Below are 22168 nucleotides of genomic sequence, written 5' to 3'. Positions count from 1 at the left end.
GAGACAACAGTCACTGTTCCTTAATATCTTTAACATCAATGGATTCAGTTCCAAGAGCAGGGAGGCAGGAATGAGAGGATGGTGGGAGCATACCCTCATAGTAATTGGAGGACGAAAGATGGGGTAAAAAGTTAGGCATCAGTGGAAGTAGAGGGCCTTGGTGCCTGAAAGTATGGATTCCCAAGTGTGGGGGAATTTCAAGAGCAGGGAGGTGGGAATGAGAGGATGGTGGGAGCACACCCTCATAGTAATTGGAGGGGGGTAAGGGGTTAGGCATCAGTGGAAGTGGAGGGCCTTGTTGCCCGAAAGTTTGGATTCCCTAGTGTTGAGGAATTTGAGAGCAGGAAGGCGAAAAAGGGAGGATGGTGGGAGCACACCTTCATAGAAATTCCCAGAATTATATGGATTAGAGATGATAGAGGCAGGCCGCCAGAAGACTAGATTCCAGAATTCAAACAAACAGTTATCTTGATACTAAAATTTGTTTTGAGAATTTTTATATTGTAGAATACATAGCCTTGGTGTATCTACTCATCAGGCAAGCTGAGCACACCTGCTCGAACCTCTGATTTCCTGGAATTCCAGCGGGATGCAGTGAAGACACAGTGTCAGAGGCTTATCAATTTATTCTTCCCCCAACCCCTCTTCTAATATCTCAACACCCATAGTCAGGTTGAAGAAGTTAATGAAGAGTCAGCACCTCTATTCCCTGGGCATGGGGCCTGAGGTGGTTAATATTGGGCTGTCTTTCTAGGGAAAAGTAGTGGTTTTGTTGGAACAGGGAAGATTAGCTAGGACTTATTGCATAGCCATAACCTATTGGTAGAAATCTGTATAATTATTATCAAGATGAAGTTATAATTTCTTAAATGGTACAAAATTTACTTTGATTTCAAATTTAAGGTTTTTATTGGTACGAGCTTCTTATTAATATAAAAGTGAGATGAATATTGTTACTATCATAGGCATTATGCCTGTATAACACATTTAGGAATACAAGGCTTAGACCCAGTCCTTCTTTAACTTTTTTAACTTATTTGAGATGGTTAGCCTGTGAGTTAAGGGCCTATAGCAAATTCATGGCTCTGAGTTTATTCTTAGGGTGTTTTCTGTATTTTCTTTAGAAATAGCTGAGAGGAGTTAACAGACAACAGTCCAGATAGCCTTACATGAATAGTTAGTTTTCAAAACATCAGAAATCCACAGAATTGACGTTACAAACATTTCTGTAGTAATGTTCATTTTGATTAGAGACCTGTCTGCTCCTGACAGCTTCTTGTCTTGGATTCTAAGAAGAAATTGAGCATCTTTGGAGTTACTCCAATTGTGGTGAGACAACCACTAGGCAAGAATTGCCTCTTTCCATCTATAGAAAAAATACTGTCCAGAAAAGAACACACTTGCAGAATAGTCAACTGATTATACCTGCCAAGACAGAGTAATCAGCCCTTAATAATCCTGCATCACTAAGGTCTGTCAGATGATTCTGGGCCAGAAGGCTGAAGATTGGATGCTCCAACGTTTGGTAGTATAGGGGCTTTTCAGGTGTTCAGTGGTCTCTATAAATTGGCTATGTTTTAGAAGCTATGCTTTATGCTTCCCATAATCTCAGTTAACTCAGTCATTCTGGATTTCTGATGGGGTTGAAAATTTATAGTCCCATAGCCAATCCTTGCTATTTACTTTGAGAGAAAAGATTTGAGAGGATGGTTTTCAGCTGACATTCATTCTAAAGCCAAGAAAACAAAAGCCAGGTTCAGAACTAAGTCTTATTTAGGAGAGATGACAAAGCTTCTGGTTAGTCAACACAATGATGGACTGGGTATTAGGCCTATCTTGCACCTTACTGACATAAATTGGTATAGTTATGCTCTAACTGCATTTTGAGAGAAAAGTTTTATTTTAACAGGAAGGGTGATATGTAGGAGGAGCTAAGGTGGGAGGAGTAAGAAGAGGAGGAGTAAGGAAAGGAGGAGGAGAAGGAGAAGGAGAGGAGGAGCTAGGTGATGAGAGAGAAAGAGAGAGGGGGGCCAGACATGGAGACAGATGCTCACATGTCTCTGCCAGTCAAAGATAGTTGATATATCTAGATTGTGTATTAGGTTACACTTCTGATTCATACTGAGCATTACCAAACTTATAAAGCCTTTGGTTGACATTAAAAAATTGTATAAAAACAAACAGGAGAAGGGTGTATGGGATAGAAGTTTTCTAAGGAGGAGAAATGGGGAAAGGGGATGGCATCTGAAATGTAAATAAAATATCCAATAAAAAAAAAAACCCAAAAAACAAACAAACAAAAAAATCAACTGATGGCAGAGGTAGACATGTTGATTTTGTGCAAATAAATGTATCCACCTTGACATAACTGATTGATCTGACCTGAGTAGGTCTAGCCTGAGGCTAGTACTCTGCTCCTTCTCAACCTTGTCTGGTTATTTCAGACTTTTGGATTTTTATAGGAATTTCAGGTTTGTTTTATTGATTTACAAAAGGAGTCTGCAGACTCAATGTGAGAACCTAAGTCTCCACAGTCCCAGGTCTGTTGACCGGTGCCAATGGCATTTCGCTTCCAGGTCTCATTGGACTATGACCAGCAGCCTGTCTAGTCTTCCTATGGGAGACTCTGGGTATCTTCTCTAGACTTCTTTTGGAGAATGATGCTGTGTTTAAAAATAACTGACATGTAGGCAAATCAGAATAGACTCCATTTCTTCTGTTGATTTTCATTTATGCACAAATATGCCAACCAAATAGAAACAATATCAATGTCAAAGGTCTAACAGGCTTTCCCTTTGCACGTGATGAATCGAAGTTACTCTGGACACCATGGGAATGTACAGACATGTGCCTGTCACCGCCTTACCTGCCTGCTGCACCTGCAGATGGTTTCTGCACTTGTTCCCTTCCCTGTATGGCCTTTGGTAGACATCTTCAAGCTACCTTCTGTCATGTATGTGGCAGGACCATGGAAGTACTAAGAGAACTACTGTCTAGGCCATCGTATAAATTCAAGATCTAAGTTCTTCAAAGTTAATTTACTTGGTTTGGAAGATTAACATGTGGTTAATGTAGATTCTTTCATTTAAGCATTCATGATGCTTTTTGTGACACTTTAAAGTTAAAATCTACACAGTAATAAGATGTCATTTAAAAAATTTTTATTCTAATAATTTAATTGTAAGTTTACATTAAACTAGCATTCTATTGTGCTAAACTGGAGATTGTCATTTATACTTGACTCAACTGTACCATATATTAATTTGTGCAATATTAAGATGTTTTAAATTATATAAAAGGTGTCAGGCAAATATATGATATAACAAAATCTTACATAAAATGTTATGCATAGAAATATCAAGAAGAGGAAACGGCCAAGACACATGTGTAATATTGATATCACATGCCAACTTACACAGACCACACTTCATTCAAATATGTAGCATGATAGTTAATTTTGAACTCATATATTTTGTTAATCCGTTACACATGTTCAACATTGTTATCCTCAATATGTACTTGTCCTGGGAATACATGTATTCCTGCCCATCATGTTAAAGCTTGTCTTTAACAACATCAACATGTTGGCAGACAAAGTACATGGCTTGAACCTGAAAATGGACCCCCAGACAGACTTATAAAATTAAGAGGCTGGCAAGCCAAGGACAGGTAAGATTCTGCAGAGAGCCTTACCAACTTAAGACAGAAATGCACTGCTTTTGATAATGCATATTGCATGATGGGTAAGAAAGGCATTCTTGTCAGAAAGACCTAAGACAGTCTTGTTAATGAAATAAAAAAGGGGGAGAGGTGGAGAGCCTTTGGGGCTGCTTGACAAGAACCTGACTTGGGCCAAGGACAAGGAATTTCGCTGCTTGGCAGTAATATGACATTTGCCAAGGACTAGGAAGTAAGCTTCAGGCAGGAATCTGACATTAGGCTAGAACAAAGAAGTAATTTCAGGCAGAACAAGAAAGTAGGCATGAGCCATGAAAATGACTTTTGGCTAGGACAGGAAAATTGTCTCAGATAATTTGGTCACCTGATAAGCCCTTAGAAAAAGTGATCACCGGAGTGTTCATTTAATTGAGTTTAATGCCTTGCTTGTTCTTTGACTATTTGTGTTTATTGTCTTGCTTGTTCCTTGACTATTTGCATCTATTCTATTGCTAGTTCTTCAACCTAGAACTGACCTGTACTTGCATGTAATTAAAATTGTATAAAAGCAAAACAGAAGGGAGGTGGTATAGGGGTTTTCAGAAGGAGAAATGGGGGAAGGGGGTAACATCTGAAATGTAAATAAATAAAGTATCCAATAAAAAAAGAATGATTAATTTCCTCATGAAAAAGACAATACAGGAAAACATACCTTTTTGATTATTAGGGTTACTACATAACAAAAGTTAATGCAAGCACCCAAATGGTAAAAACTTAAAGGAAATCTTTGAAACAGGAATTAATTAAGTTATTAATTAAATATCTGATAATTGTTTGAAATTAAAAAATACTCTACAATGAGATATGTATACTTGCTATGGAAAAGTTTTTTCCCAACTTTTAAAAACTAAAAGATAATGACATCATTTTCCCCCTCTCCTTCCCACCATCCTCTCCCATGTTCCCACCATGTCTCTCCCTACACATGTGCACGGTCTCTCTTTAATTCTTGTTTTGCAAGTACAATGTACACACACACACATACACCTACCCACCCACCCACACACACACACACAAACACGAGAGGTGGGAAGAGAGAAAGGGAGGAAGGGAGGAAGGGAGGAAGGGAGGAAGGGAGGAAGGGAGGAAGGGAGGAAGGGAGGAAGGGAGGGAGGGAGAGAGAGAGACTACAACCTGATGACTCCATTTCCTGTTGCTTTTATGTATATGATTTCAAGGTTGACAACTTGGTACTGAATACTCAATTAGGGGCTCATCCCTGAGGAAGCCCAATTCTTCCTTCTCTCAACAGTTCTTAGCCCATGGGTGGGCCTTTGTGAGACTTCCCCTTTTACTGAAGACAACTGGTTAGAATACAGATGGGAATATCACTTCTGACTTGTCTATCATTCCAAAACCAGAATTTATCTCAAGTTAATACAGTAATTCTTTGATGCCATTATGCATAAATCAACAGGGACTGGGACACACACCATTTAAAAGCCCCAGACAACATTGCTGGGGCCCCTGAAGTCCTAGCTAGTTGGGTGGTGGAGTCAAAATGCACTGGAACCCATAAACCCAAGACTCATCTAAGCAACAGAACTGAAGACCAAGGGGAAGGCAGAACAAGAAGCTCTGTTGTAACCATAGTTACCAGTTTTCCCTTGTTTAAACTATTACCTGTTGTTTCTCATTTCATAAATATTGTCCTTTATCTTGCACAAAATACCCAGTAAGAAACACTTCACTTCTTAGGCCTTACAGACAGAAAAAGAAGAAAAACAGACATCAGGCCAGCTTGTTTCCATAGTGCCCTGTCTTTTTGCGTGTCAACCATCTGTCAGACTGGCCAACCACATCTCCTGGAAATCACACTTCACATTCCTTAAGGTGGACTGGTGGTTATTAAGCTGGCCAGGTCTCTCCAAACACACATGAGGATTGGTGGCTGTGCCCTTGAATCAAGGGTCTCTGACAGGTGATAAAAGTAAATCTCAGAATGGAAGATGTTTCATGTCAGACCTCCAGACAGCCTACACTTCGGTCGGGAATTATTTACGCCATGTAGAACACTTTGGATACCTATCCTTTTCTGAACCACTTGTAATTTGCCTGGACACTGTGGTAAAAGGGTAAACCATGTCAAAGACAGACACATCAAAAAATATAGGTTTCGAATGTACCATCAAGTATAGCCTCGGGGGGGTGGGGGTGGGGGTGGGGGTGGGGGTAGGCATCCATTGCTTAAACATTTTAAGGCTAACATAAAAGCTAAGTGCCTAGACCGAGTTGGACTGAGCTGTTTGTGGAGGCCAAGTCTTTTAAGAACAGACTTTGGTATTAAAGAATCATGTTTGATTTGTGCCACAGAGGCAGATAAATGCCAGAAAGACAGATACCTCTGTCTGTGAGACATTGTCCTATATGGTATAAAGTTAATAGCAAAGTAATAAGGAGCCTCTGGACCTGACATAAAATATAAAGTTGTGCAGGCTCGATACAGGCTTCCTGATCGATCCATCACCTGGACTGTCTGGATCACAGTGTTACTGCCTCTACTGTTGGGCAAAGGGGAACACAGCAGCTGGAGGGATGGCACAGGGGGTCAGCTGTCCCCTGGAGCAACATGGACTAGAAACAGGAAAGCAAAAGTGCATGAAGACCATAAAACCCTGAGTTATCAATAAGCTGGAAACATGAATTAAACACCTCACAGATGCATGGTTTCTGCACTTATTTTCAACTTCTCTTTCTCCATTTGCCATACAAGGACAGCAGGAACCCTCATAGCCTACCTTCTACTGAATCCTTACACAAAAGTTATATATTGCATGTACACATAGCTTATGGTTTTTTAAAGTTATACTTTGAACATCTACCTCTATCTCACTAGCTTTTATCCTTATAAAAATTTCATCCCAGTAAACTCAAGACTTAAAAGCAATGACTGATTAATTTTCATTGATTCAAGAAATACCACCAGAGAGAGGCTGCCTATAACTGTATAACATGGCATTTCAAACCTCAATGTTCTATCAGTACTATACTGAAATTTCCTTCTTTGTGCTTAAGAAGTTCATACATGCAATGATGAAGTAGGACCACATATACTCTCTACTTCTCCCCAACAAATGCCCACACATCTCCTCAAGATCTTCTTCAACTTTATGTCTTATTTTTATCAAAACCCACTAAGTCCAGTTAGAGCTGCTCATATGTGCATGGTATGAGGTTATCCACTGCAGCATGGATGGAATTTTTCCAGGGGCCACACCCTCAATACATGGACTGTCCATTAGTAAAGTCTCGATGACAGGAAAATGTGGTTCTACTGAGAAATACAAAAGAAAACTGCCCTGAGACAATTCTATCCTAGACACACATTATCTAGAATTATCAGAATAACTATCTGTGAGACCACTGTCTTTCCTGAATCATGAAGAATGAAAATCATGGGACAGGTTATCTTGCATGTCCTTACTTATCTCTCGTGCAGTGACTTTGTTATTATTCTCTCTTAGCAGCAAGAAAACTGCAGTAGTACCTACTCCCAATGGTGACACGTGGACTGAGCCCAATGGATAAACACACAACACAGGCAGGTAGAGAGACAAAGGTATATAGGCAAGGAGACAAGGGGAGGATGGTGTTATACAGGAGAGAACAAAGAAGGCCCAACAGAAGCCTGCCAGGACCCAGGCAGGAGGCTAAGACAGAGCTTTGCAGACAGAAAACAGCCTCAAATATCTGGACATGGGAGCTTGCTTTTTTACCCACTTAGGATAAAGTTCCTGGGAATATCTGGAGCCGTATACAGGTGACTATATTTTAAGCATGTAATAATAGAGAATCTAAATGCTGTGCTTGTGAGATATGTGAGGCCTATAGAAAACTATTTGCAAAGACCCAGAAGAAAGAGGAAGCAAACCATGAGGCCAACTGTGCTTGGGTATTTAACCCCTTGCCTCAGCCCTGCAGAGAGAAACCAGGAGCAGACTCAGGACTGACCTGTATGCTGCCGACGGTGCTTGGTGAGGGCATGCCGGGTCCCACCAGCGAAGCCACAGAGGTCACAGAGGAACGACTTCTCGCCTGTTGCAACAATAAACAGATGAGGGACTGCAGAGGTCACAGATCATTAAAACATATCTATCAAGGCTTTTAGGGTTACTAATTCCTCCAATCAAATGTTTCCATGTAAATATGTCAAATGGGAATGAAATTACCACTGCGGTTTATTGACTGTGATAAAATCTGAAAAGCACCACTGAACATAATTACATACTTGTCAGACCCATAAAAATTAGCTTTATTATCAATGGAATGGTTTTGTACAACTTCATTTCTGGTAGATGTCTTCCAGATGGGGCTGTTTTATGCACGTGAACAGCTTTATGCATATCCTGATTTTTTACAATTCCCATACATCTGGCCTTTCTGAGTTGAGTAAAGATTGCTTGGAATAGTTAATATACAGTATATATAATACTGTTTAAATAAAATATATTGAAATTTTAACAACCTAAGCACATTGAATTGGTTTTACCTGATTCTATCAGGGTCTTCTTTAATCACCTTACACTTAATAATATGAATTAAATAGCTTCTTTGAACAGACTAAGGATCCGAAGGAAATGAAACTAGCATTACTCAGGACCAGGAGCAAGTCAATGGTGTTTGTGTTTTACAAATTTTATGGCATAAAAAAGAAGCCAGGGATTGCTAAAAAAAAAAAAAAAAAAAAAAAAAAAATCTATAAAAATTCATATCCCTTATATTCAGTGATAGCTCTAGACTGGAAACTTCTTCAGAATCAAAGGCATGTTTGGCAGGTGCAGGCTTGCTAAGTGTGCAAATGGATGCTTTCTTAGCATTTTACATATGCTAACTTTCTGACTTATAGTCTCTACATACTATGTATATAATTGTACTATAGGATATTTAGCCAGCAAGTGGTTGCTAGCTGGATACTTTATCCTGTAGGACTCACAATGAAAGGAAAAACAGAAGAAAAATGCTCACCTTGGAGAAATTAAGGGGAAATAATTAGATTTTTCCAGAAATAAAATACTTCATTTGTAGTCATCTCTATTGACTTCTTTAGTCACTGAGACTTTAAAGTGACAAGTTCTTATAATAGGCTAGCTTTCCCAAGCTTGAGGTTTCACAATAAATTTAGCTGGCAATGCATTTGCAAACAATGACTATATTTCCAATGTTATAATAATGAAACAAAGATAGAAACATAACTATGGCAATCAAAGAGCCACCCTTCAAGAAAGTATATTTCTAGTTTTCTTATAGAAGAACATGAAGAAGCCCTGAACCAAAATACTTCTAATGTCATTTCCAAATGAATGCTAAAATGTCATTATCATCATAAAGAAAGAGTTAACATATACAATGCCTTGCTACATTATGTTCCTACTTTAGGGGTCACACTTCAGTCCTTGACATCATTATTCATATAAAAGAAATACACGGGCTGCGAAGAATAAAGCTTAATTATAATCACTCATGTGATTACTTAATTCAAAATACAAATCTTTGTAACTATCAACTAAATATCACTAAAGTAGACTTTTTATACTAAACCCACCAATTTGTTCCTAAATATTAGCATTTTTTTAATGCGGCGGCAAAACTGTTCTCTACGATTTACTCATTACCAGTTCTGCAGACAGTTCTGTGTGTACTGACAGAGAACAGCTGTTCCTGCACATGCACAGGGACATAAGGACTACAGGACAAAAATTTGTGTGTGCCTGTGCACATGTGCACACGCATGTGTGGAGGGAGCAGCAATGGGCAGTGAGGAGCGTGCATCCCACAATGGAGGCAGAGTGCATCCCTCCTTCCATTCATGAAATCTTTGCGACCTCTCTCTTCCTTGCAAAATAAATGTGTTTAATAAACATAGGGGAAAATGTCAGAATGTAACAGTTTTTGCATGTGTACATGCTGCACATTTTAAGGTCTATTCACTTTCTACTTTATGGTATATAAACATGAAAAGGCAAAAGTTATTCATTTTCCAGGTGATTTAATTGTAGATACATTAGTGACCTTGATTCTTGGTGTGTAGGATTTCATATCGGGTGTTAGTCTCAGATGTATTGTATGTCATATTTACCTTGGTGGCTTGATTTGTTTTCAAATTCAATTTTTACCTTTTTTTTTTTGAAAGGAGGGGGAGGTACTGTTGAACAACAAGCCAAGAGTAATTTTTTTTTGAAAAAAAAATTTTAAGAAAAAAAACTCAATGCAGTATTTCACTCAACCAAGAAGGTATTCTTTTAGCATGTCATATTGAAATGATAACAGATTTAATGGAAGACTTCTTTTAATAACAACTTGAATTAGTTTCAAGTGTACCATTTTGCATTCAAACGTAGAAAGACATGGAAACCAATCCTTTATTTTCTATTAGAAAACAGCCACTGTCCCCTCTCTCTCATTATGGTGCAGACTACAAGACCTAACAACAAAAATCCATATTATTGATCTGGCCAAGTCTCCACAATTATTCTTTAGAAGGAAACGTCGACGATAAATTACATCTGCACTGGCTTTTCATCTGCTGTTCGATATAAGTGATCTCTCAGGGCAGGCTGGAGACCTTAAATCGTCAACACCCTTGTCAAGGAAGCTAAGGAGGCCTGGGCTTCCTACAAACTGCTTCAGGAGAACTTTCAACCTACAATTTCTAACAATAATACAGGATTCACAACAATCAGAGGAACATTTCTGAATGCTGATTAAAATTTCTTATTTTTTCCTACAGGGAATATATTCTGGGTAATGCATAGAGAAAGAAGGGGACAGAAGTACGAAATAGTTGAGAGTCCAAGATAGGGATATAGGTGAATACTCACACAGAAGACCACCATGAAGGGTTGGGCCCACTGTACTGCAACCATGAAGGGCACATGGAACACAAAGGACATGGCCACAGGGCATTAGGGCCCATGCACTGATAGAGGCCCCAACTGAGCTGTCTCAGAACCACACTCCACAGAGAGAACTCAAGACTGCTAAATTAGATCACACATGCTCATGGTTAATGTGTTCATGCAAGTTTTATGTTAGTGGAAGCTTTTTAAAAACAGTTATATGAAAAGCATTTGGTAACTCAATTTAGATTAGCCCCTACATTTTAAGAACTCTAAGGAGTGACATTGTTTTTATTGAGAAGAGATATACTTATATTTAGAATATGGTACATAAAACTAAGATTCAGTATGTTTAAATGTTATGGCACTTAGACTATATCTACAATGAAATAGAAGACAAGTTCTCTTTAACAACATAATATGCCCAGGTGACGAGGGTCTCATCTAAGAAGCTACGTTAGAACACAAACTCTGGAAACGAGCTGTCAAATTTGAACCTACACTGCTTAAACATGTGTATACATACATAACCCATACATACTAAACTGACCAACACTGTAAGTGGAAGAATCGAAAACGTTTTCATATACCATTATCATGACCTTGATTTCAAATTAGCATAACCTCTACAAAAAAGTCATGTTAATACTGGTTGCTATCAAGAAAACCAATGGCCATGCTCCTGAAGCCCATAGGTCTCCCATGGCCTGGTCTTTGAGTTAGGAGTATGACACACCTGTGTGTGTCCTGTAGTGGTCTTTCATCGCTGAGGCCGTGAGGAATGAATAGTGGCACGTAGGCCAGGTGCACTTAAATGGCTTTTCTCCCGTGTGTAGTTTCATGTGGTTGTTCAAGGCCCACTTCTCCGTGAAACTTCTATCACATAAGTGGCATGTAAATTTCCTGCATGAAGGAGAGAAAAAACAACATAAATATGGGCTGCGCACTCACACCTACGGCTGCGGGTAGAGTGTGTGGTAACCCTGAAGTGTGGCGCACACAGCCTCTGCAAAGGGAACTGCAGGCTGGGTCTGTCATGTCTGTATAACCAGGCATTGATTTTTCTGTCAAGACCTGGCACTTCAGCCATTTATTCTCTGCTTTGCGGTTGGGCCCAACGGGTTTGAAAAATTCTGTTACAGTCCAGTCACCCCTGAGGCAAAAGTGAGAATAGATTTCACCTGTACAGGCCTACACCACTTATCCAGGGCATGGGCTGTCAGAGCAAAGGCTAAATGAAATGCTATCCATACTCAAGCACTCAGACAGGCTCTGCTGTCCGCCAGGAGGATAGCTGGGCTGCTGAAAACAGCTACTCCAGAGAGCATCCAGAAGCCCTGAATCACTGTGCTCCTTGGAGATGAAAGGGAGACAGACCCCAGATGGCTCCTGATTGAAGGGTCCCTCTGTGTTGTTGACATGGGTACATAAAAAGTTTTCTGTGACAAAAATAAGTCTACTGCCATAGCACCCTGAACATGCCCAACCTCATGTAATCTCCAAAGTGATGCAGGGTCAGGCATGCAGAAAACTTAGATGGGAGACGACACTTAAACATTGAAACTGAGAAAAATAGAAAACCCAATCAGGTCCTGTATGAAAATAGTAAGTCAATATCTCTTTAAGAAAATATTTCTAATTTCTCTGTCATTGTTAAATCCTCCAGTCCCCTAGACTGTGAGCATGCTCATGACATCCTGTCTGCCCCCTACCTTTGTGGTTATAGAGTCATCCATAAAATTTACCTCCTGTTTCTAAAGCCATCAAGCTTTAAGCAATCTTTGTGAACAATAGTGTTCAAAAAATTAACTCAAGGTAATGAACAAATAAGAGAACAATATAAAAATAGTTAACGTTATATAATTTTAGAACGCTGTAAGCATTATACCAGAAAATAGACACTAAGGCAGCCTAAAGAAAAACAGAAGAATCAAAGAACTGAGGTTCACAGTGTCAGAATGGGATTATGAAAGATGTATACTGTCATGGAAAGTCATTTCTAGGATTTTCTTCAAATCTTACAGTTTTTTTTTGTTTTTTTTTTTGTTTTGTTTTTCAGGACAGAAAATGAACCCTGAGTGATTAAAACTTAACCTTCTAATTTGGTGTTAAATGAAGTTTATGTTAACAAATTAACTGAGTTTTATAAACTCTGAGAATAGAGTGATAAGTCAGCTTTTATAAAATGCTTTCTTTTACTATATATACTTACAAAGTAATACAGTGAGCGTACCAAGTATGTAAGCGGCAGCATAGCATATCTGTGTACTTCGCTCGTACTGAGCTGCCAGTGTGTTTCTCTGAAGCACATGTGAGGTGACGCTACCTTCAGCATGGACACAGGCTGGTGCAGAAATCACTGTATCATGTAGCCATTGCTGCCTCATACTAGAGAATGACATATATAACTAAATACCTTGAAATGCACTGCAAAGAATATCATGTCCGTATATCTCTTTGACGGGTTTTCATGCATTTAGCATTTCAAAACCATGACAGGGATCTTATTTCCAAGATAAATTCCCCTATCTACTTATTTCTCCATGTATTTACTGTGGAACTAACCTTCTCCTACAAGAAATAAATAAGGAGGTTAAGTAGATGCTATCTTTAACAAATAGCTTCTCCAGACTGTATTACAACTTTATGAATGACAAAATAAATCCCTCAGTTTTAAATCTACCATGATGTGCATTTAACAAAATTACGTCTACACAACCTCGATATGTGCTGTCTATTATTCATACATAATAAAAACGTTAGCCTAAAGCTCAGTGCCTGTCCAGACAGGACAAGAGCCAGATTATAAAAAAAAAGGGGGGGGGGGGAGCTACCACTGGACTATCTGTAAACTACATTCCACAATCTTCTTTATAAAAGCAAGCATTTTCAGCCACTGGGAAAACTGAGAGTGCACACGTTGCCATCACAGGCTAGTTTATAGATGAGAGCCATTTGCAAGCAGGTAATCTCCCAAAATGATATAAATTCTGTCTCAATTATTCCAAGATCACCTGTTATACGTCAATCTAATGCCAGTGAGGACTGAGGCCTCTGAAGGGCCCAGACATTCTGGAGGCCCTCATGAAGCACGTCCAAGAAAGACTTGGGAGCGGAATCTGTGTTGTCCTATGAAGGACAAAGGTGCACTCTGGGAGCCTCCAAGAAAGACAGATCTGCTATTCTATGAACACTGCTTTGGAGTTTATAGAGAAATCAGAAAAAGAGAAAGACTTGGTGTCAAGAAAATATGGTATTTGGGGAGAAAAACTGTTAGTAAAAGTAAACTTAATGCCAGAAAAGATATAAAAGACAGATTAAACAAAGAGCACACAAGGGACAAGGCAGATTGGAAGTTCCCCAGAGGTGACAGCATTTTACTGAGACACTGAAAGACAGGTGACTACTGGAAACAGAGAGACATGAGGGAGACAGGAAGTACAGGAGAAACCTCCTAAACTGGGAAAGGGTGTGGCAAAGCCCTGAAGACAGACAGACAGACAGACAGACAGACACACACACACACACACACACACACACACACACACCACTTTCTTCCAAATCCCACCACATAAACCAGAGCCTAATCAAAGCCCAGTGACTTACAGTAGGCAAGATTAAGGTGGTGAATGTTTCCCTATGCACTCGTACACCAAAAACCTTTTGCTTAGTGAAAAAAAAAAACCAAAAACCCTAGCTTTCAAAAACTCTCCATGAAGACAGGCAGCCAGCAGATAGATGTATAAGGCGAGTAGCTGGTCATCACAAAGAGGTTCCAGCATGAAAGGAAGCATTAAGTGAGCACAGGAGACAAAGGGATTGCTTCTGCATAAGACAATGCATAAGACAACGCAGGACATTTTGAGAGAAGTCATTTCTAATAGACTGCAATACCTTTAACAATTCCTGTGAAGACAGTTTTCACTCTGAAGTTCTTAGACTGAGAAGCCCATGATGCTAAAACTAATTGAAGTAAGCCCTTACCCAAGTGGGTAACAGTGAACCGAAAGCCCACGAGGAGCCCATCTGTACAAACTTGAACAGGGGTTCCTAATAAGTGTGTTCTAATGTTCTAGACACAGCTGGAGACATGCTGATCCTCCCACTGTGTGTGCTGCTCCCTTAGCTCCCCAGCTTAGGAGAGGAAAGGCTCTGGTCCTGCCCAGTACAGCAAGAGACCAAGTAGAGGGAGGGGCTTGGCATGTGCCCAAAGACCACTTGCAGCTGGTTCTTCTCCTGTGATTTGTGTTAACTGAACCAAGAGGAACTTTCACACTTCAGCACTTAAACTGAAGAGAAAAAACCTACTAGTCTCATTATCAGCTACATAACAAAAATGAAAATTCCTCATTGAAATGCTACTAAGCATGTTTTACAAAGTTAAAGAAATAACAGCAAGCTAAAATGTACTATATAGCTAACCTTTGTATATTTTTTGACCTTAAAAATTTTATTTGAACATTTACTTGGGTTTGAATGGCTAAACAGGAGAAATGTTGTATCAAAAATCACATTTGAGGGGTATGGAGAGATGGCTCAGCAGTTAAGAGCACTGACTGCTCTTCCAGAGGTCCTGAGTTCAATTCCCAGCAACCACATACTGACTCATAACCATCTGTAATGGGGTCTGATGCCCTCTTCTGGTGTGTCTGAAGACAGCCACAGTGTACTCATATAAATAAATAATAAATCTTTTTAAAAAATCACATTTGAACTTTGAATTACTTCGACAACTTCCTAAATTACAAGAGTCACAATTCTTAATGGAAATTGTATATTCATCTTGTTCAGATTATAACTTTAAATGTTATTAGTCATATCCAAGCTAATAGATTTTACTTATTACAAAAGTAATAAAAATGTATACAAACCTCATTTCTGAATGAAGATAACTTTATTACCTGACATTATGAAACAGGAAAAGGGAACACTGTGTTTAGTTTTGGTGATTTTGAATCTGCTCCCTTCATGACAACCTGGCAGTGGTTCAGCAGTGCTTAGTGTGACACTGGGCTTCTCTAGCCCTGATTCTATACTGGGGAACAGAGTCACGCATATGCCATTGAGACATACCTGTATACATATGGTTATACAAAATAAATTCTGCTACTGCGGTTTCAATAGCCTCAAGGGGAAGTTAGGTTCAGTCATAAAGTGGACTATCATTATGCCATGAAATGAATAAGATTTGGCTATACTCATCAACATAGTTTAAAAATCTCAACAGTATACCTACATTAAAAACAAGTTAGAGGGGCTGGAAGGATGGCTGAGCGATGAAGAATATTTGATGCAGAGGCCTGGGTTCAATTTCCAGTACCTACATGGTGGCTCACAATAACTGATCTGATGACTTTGTCTAATGTCTGCAATCATGAGGCTCACACATGGTTTACATACACACTTCAGTACAAATGAAGTAACTTTAAAAGGTTGCATCAAGTGCACAAAATTTCACAGGTGAAGCTCCCATGCAGAAATGTGCATGGTCCTCTAGCTTGGCACTGCTCAGTCAATCCTGCAGTAAAAGAAGCGGGTGGGTGGTGAGGTTCCATCAGACTTCTGTTCTCAGAAAGACAGAGTCTGAGGTAAACAGACTTCAGTTAGCATCTTCCAAAGTATGTGCTGCTCTTTCAAAGTTTTCAGAATTTACATTGAACATTTAATAAAGCAATCAAATAATTTTTATGTCCTCTACATAACACCTTGGAACAATCCAGTCACATTACCAAATCACACAAACTCACATTTACCAAAGAGAGAAGGGGACACTTAGGTGAGTTGCATATGAATTTTAAAAGGACTAAACTAAATTTCCCAAAGTAATAAAAAGCTATATAGTTGACATCCTCCAAAACTGTGATATTAAAGTGTTAATCCCCACAAAATCATTCCAAAATTAAAAATACTAAATTTGAATTACCAAGCCACACTTTCCTTTATGAATAAAGGAAATACAGACCTATAAAACAACAAAAGGTTTACTGGATTCCTAGGAAAGTACTATAATGAGCAAACAAACATAGTTATTCAAATACTCCTAAAGCACAAGCAGTTTCTTTGGATTAAAAGAACCTTTTGAATGGCATAATTTATTAATTATATAATGACATACTGAAAGGTGAAATGAACATGGTGAAGTCTTTGCAAGTAGTCACCATGGAACCTTCTGCAAAACATTAAGCCATCATCCCTTTTCTGAAAAAAGCAGCTCAGAAAGACCACAGAGGAAGAGCTGTAGCATCAGTGAGCCCCACACTGGCATTGTGCACTGTGAAGGTGTCCCACAGGGCAGTAAGGCAAAGTTAGCAAGTGCAACAAATTCTGCTGTAATGATAAAGTCACTATCCACAACACTACAGTAGTGAGACACTCATGGTTTCCCTGCAGACCACAAGGGTATGCAAGAGAATGCTGAGAGAGGAGGAGAAGGGGGGGGGGAGAGAAGCTGGAGGAAGAAGAGAGAAGGAGGAGGAAAGAAATACCTGATTTAAATGCTAAGCACTATTAATATGAAATTTAAAAACAGAGTAAATATTTGAATATTTTTCAATGGTAACACTAGTTGCCTTTCAGTTTTGACTTTCAAAGTTCTAGATAAACCTTGAATATAATGTTCAACTTGCAATTACACAGAAAATGAAATGTCTTACTGGTGTACCTGACTGACTGAGTGTACTGACAGCCAGGTCACTGCTGGCCATCTCCCTTCAGACCTCTGTGCAGGGGCAGAGGTCTCGTGAAAGAAACAAAATGTACTCAATATGATGTAATTACCTAGATTACTACTAGATTAGGCTGGATTTTGAGTTTCCTACTTCAGAGCACACAAAAACATGAGCATAATTTATATCAAGAAACCATAAAACCTAAGACCTAGAGGGTTTCCATTACTAAATCCAGTTCTGGGGCCTCTAGTGGGGCTTCCAGTTAGAGCTGGAGCCTCCCTTGAGGGCTTTTAGACAGTTCATCAAGGAACATACTACTTAAGCCAAGAGTTTTGAGTACATTTTTGCCACGAACAGACGATAATTAGCCTAATTAACAGACTGGATCCTTGTTAACAAGTTGGAAAGGAAATTTAACCCCATCCATGCCAGTGACCGTCATTTTAATCTTCAGAGTATATCTATATCCTTCATGTTTTAAAGAGTGAAAATCTTTCTTTCTCTTCAGTTCAGTTCAGTTCAGTTCAGTTCAGTTCAGTTCAATTCAATGACTCAGGACCTTGTTAAAATAATTTCTAGGAGAGGTCTTAAGCATATTATCAACCCAGCTGCCTCTGATGTCAACAACCCAGAGAAGCAGTTCTTTTAGATGACATGCTTTAAGATCTCTGCCACTGACTGCAGAGAGTTGACTTATCTTTCAGAAGACTTTATTCCATTTCTGTCCGAGGAACCATAACCTCAGATATAACCAAAACTACCATAAAATTTAGCTGGGATTGCCCTCATGGCACTGCATGTTCTCTCTCAGCCGGCACAAATAGCTCAGGTCATAAATTCGGTGAAGGGCCAAATACTAAAGGATTTGAACTGTGTGGCCATGAACACCTGTGGCCCACTGCTGACCACAGTCAGTACAGCATAAAGACAGCAGGAGACACTGCATGAATGACTAGAGGTGCCTGGGTTTCAATAAAGAAAGAACTGGATCTGCTCTGGCCTCTATACTGTGCTCTGCCTACCAACCTCACCTCTAATGTGCTTGCCCTGACTCTCTACAAGGTCAAACAGCTCCCAGTCAGAAGTACCAGAACAAAAAGATCCTATACACCCTCCTAGCCATCTGAGAAACTGAGATCGTCATAAAATGATGTCTCTCGCAAGGGTTCACAAGAGCAGCTTGAGAACAAGAGGAAGAGCTCACGTAAACCTACCCCAACTGCTCTCACCTCTGCAGAACTACCTCTTCTACTGTATCGTAAGCTCAAGCATTGACAAGTGCAAGCATTTTTAACTCACTGCAGAATTCAGGTCCTAAACAACAAGATATACATTATGGTGGCACTATTCTCTAGTTTGGATACAATCAAACTATTTGGCTTCAGCTTGGCTATGAAAAATACTGATTTATGTAAAACAAAATAAACCATAGTTACAAATAATAATCCAAAGATAAGCACTTTAAGAATATGTGAAATTATTCTATCGCCATGCATAATTTGAGCCAAAATGACAAAATTCAATCTGATCCTTATTTATATTTATCACACATGCATGGTTGACCAACTTTTAATGCCTGGCCACTGGGAACATATTCATAAAAATCTTCAAGTTGCCATCCAAAATAAGAAACAAAAGAGCATGCATTAGGACTTAATATTTGTCTAGAAATAATTCATGCTATTAGAAGACATGTTTGTTCACCAAAGGAGCCTATGACTCAGTATCAACACTGAAGTCAGAGAACTAATTAGCACACAACCAATATACTATGAGAAACTTCTTGAGAAAGTTTTAAGAGATGTTGGAAAGGTATCAAAGAATAACATAGGTAGAAAAACCTTCATGGATGAGATAGCCTAGAGCTAAGTCTGAAAGAGCAGAACCTAGTGCTCTAACAGAAGGAGTGACTGAGGGTCAGTGCTGAGGAAAGGCAGCACAGTGGCATGCTTGAGTCTGAGCCAACCAGATAAGGAGGGTAGGGGGTATCCTTTTGTCCAGTGCAGAAATAAAACTCTGTTCCTTACAAGTCAGGTTAAAGTGGCCGTGGTGTCCACTGTCGGAGTTTAGCTTTCACAGCATTCATTAGCCACCATTTTCTTCTTTTTCTATTTCTTGTACTTTTCAGCATTTGCTTTTTACAAATATGATTATGATTTACCAAGGAATTGGATGTAGCTTTATCCTTTTCAGGTGTCAATCATCAAACAGAATACATATGCACACAGTACACACAAGTATCTCCAGAGAGAAAACCTAAAAGACTGACCTCTCTGGGAATAGGCTGGACCAGTTTACCCATTTGGTTAGGTAATGAACACTGTAGACTTTGAACAAAGACCACTTACCCTTAGATCTATCCTACTATATATTATGAAATATGTTCAGTGCTACAAACTTGATCTCCTGTATTCCAATGAAAAACATGTTTCATGATGATACTTTTTTGTTGTTGTTGTTATGATAGCGCCTCACTATGTTACACAGACAGCTTTAAACTTACGATTCTTTGTCCTCGGCCTGTAGATTACTTGGATTAAGGCATGAGCAACCAAGCCTGGCTTGACAACATTATTTTAACATAGCAAGCAATCCCATTAGACAGGACCAATTTTACCAATATGACCCAAAACAGAAATACATAAAAGAAAAGCATAAATTTTCAAAACAATCAACTTCAAAATCAAATTCAGAAATGTTATTTTCTTTAAATATTTAGTATTTTAATCAGATACGTATTAGTAAATGCTGTCAACAAAACTGTCCCTATGAAACACCATATTCCAGTTCAACTCTCTCTGTAAAGTCTACATTAAAGCCCTCCTCTAATTGCAGTAATTGTGTATCAAGAAAATGTGTGTTTAATACTTCATAACTTTGGGTCTATAAATGATGCCAACTGTCATTTACTAATAATAAACTCAGTCAAGTCCTTTAAATAATTCAGTTCCTTGCAGGTGAAAGGTTCAAGATACCCGGAGGTGAAGTAACTGTGGTGGCAGAAAGTAGTTCAGGCAAGGCTCTGTTAAGGCTCCATGGCAGCCTCGGTGCCTCAGGAGGTCCATGTGATGCTGTTTCTTGGTATGAGTTCAAGTCATAATTATGTAACTACTGGCATAGAACAGGTAGCTCTTCATTTAGCTCACAGTCTAGATCCCTTGTGCCCTATATATAGTAAATAATAAGAACTGGCTACAACTGTTTGTTGTAGACTCTAACAGTAAGAAAGCAATAGTTTCGTCGGTAACCATTTCCAGGTCTAATTGCCAAAGATGAATTACTGGGCACTTTGGAAGAAGTGATGGATTTCTGAACACGCCAGAGTCAGCAGAGATGATCATGAATGGTTTGAGTTATAGTCACAGCAAATAAGACTGAAATGTGTTATACAATCACCATCTAGAGTCTTTAACTTCTTTTGCCTTAGTTTCTACTTAGGTCATTGATGTTGAGATAAATTATCAGTAAAACAAAATCAACACTGAAACACCACCACTGAAATTCCCAATACCTGCATGCACACGTGAGTGCGCCTGCACACACATGCACACGCTCATGCGCACGCACACACAGAGACAGAGACAGAGAGAAAAAACAAAAGAAGACAAGGAAGAGGAGGAAATAAAACAACCACTGAAATAACTGGCGGGACCTGACTAAATCTCAGAAGTGATGTAAAGAACCTACTCTTGAGACATGCCCCTCTGCCCATCCCACAAACACAAGCACAAAGAAACTATGTAAAAGCCACATGTAATGGATGGGGTGAGCCTCAGCAGAGCACAAATTTAGCATGTGTGAGATCCAGGCTGAGTCTGCAAACAGCTGTACCTACAACGTTTCACCAGCACCCCAAAATTTCCACAAATCACATTGTCAGATATAATGTTATACTCTTATAAAGTCTGGGACACCGATATGTGAAGGTAGCTAAACACTACCACTACGTTGGTCTCCTAAACTGGGCACTCAGTTATTCAATTGGAAGGTCTCAAATAAAATGGAGAGAAAGCCCAGGAACAGAGCCAGAGAGGAGCTGTTATCTGAGAAAGAAGTAATTTCTTGACATTTAATCCTTTCACCTCAAAATATGTAATATAAAGATGAAGTGTTGGGTGGTTTTCTTTGAATTTTAACATAAACTAGCAAGTGGCTGGAAGGGTGATGGTGTGAGTGCAGCCAGAAGGGAAGAGTGGACTCACTATCTGCAGGTCACGCGAGGGACAACATTCACAAAACCCTAATGCAAGAAACTAGAGCTAAAGTCAGTGGGAGAGAGAAAGGGACACTTGCCCTAACTAAGAACTGCTGCAAACTCCCTTCAGGAAAACCCTGGACTGATGCTGTACAACCCGAGACCTTTTGATATTTGCACATTAAGTAGGACTCATAATGACTACTGCTATATATTAGTCTTCAAAGCTAATATGAGATGGAGAACTAAAGAGTCCTACTTCTAATACTGATAGAAGATGTGTGGGGTGATTGTCTATAGAAGTCCAGGTAAAAATAATATGGAAAATTTCCTCTAGGGAACAACAAAAGCAAAATATTAGTACATCTTAATTATCAGTCAGAAAAGTCTCCAACTGAATGTTAAATTTTAGCATAGAGTGACTAGGAATTAATATTGTGGACAAGAAATTGCAATGGAAAACATGAGGAAAACCTTTATAATCTATGCATTAAATTTAGGGCAAATATTTTCAAAGTTGTTGACTTGAAAAGTTGAGTAGTTTGATTTTGACATTGACAAAACCAATTATGAGTTGACCATACGATGGCCACCACTATGCACTAGTAACACAATTTTAATAAAGTGCTACCTAATTATATTTTGAATGTAGGTGGCCAGGCAAACAAAATAAAAGACAACTACAACTTCACAAGCAAAACAGATAGAAAGCCACTATACATATGTGTCAAAGATTGACAGCAGCCTTTCAA

The 22168-nt window shown here is 39.1% G+C and overlaps 1 protein-coding gene across 3 annotated transcripts in view; it reads right to left on the bottom strand.

Moving 5' to 3' along the window:
• Positions 1 to 22168, bottom strand: part of Znf407 (zinc finger protein 407) — a 389208-nt gene that overhangs the window by 142171 nt on the left and 224869 nt on the right. For all 3 annotated transcript variants that reach the window (XM_034518392.2, XM_076912347.1, XM_076912346.1), the window contains 2 exons: positions 11290 to 11456; positions 7669 to 7752 (listed from right to left, as the gene is read on the bottom strand). In XM_034518392.2, the coding sequence (XP_034374283.1) occupies positions 7669 to 7752; positions 11290 to 11456 (251 nt within the window). The remainder of the gene's footprint in view (positions 1 to 7668; positions 7753 to 11289; positions 11457 to 22168) is intronic.

Source organism: Arvicanthis niloticus, chromosome 14 (assembly GCF_011762505.2).
Source record: "Arvicanthis niloticus isolate mArvNil1 chromosome 14, mArvNil1.pat.X, whole genome shotgun sequence".
NCBI lineage: Eukaryota > Metazoa > Chordata > Mammalia > Rodentia > Muridae > Arvicanthis > Arvicanthis niloticus.
Note: the sequence above shows the minus strand (reverse complement) of the source record. Positions and strands in the feature narration are given on the sequence as shown.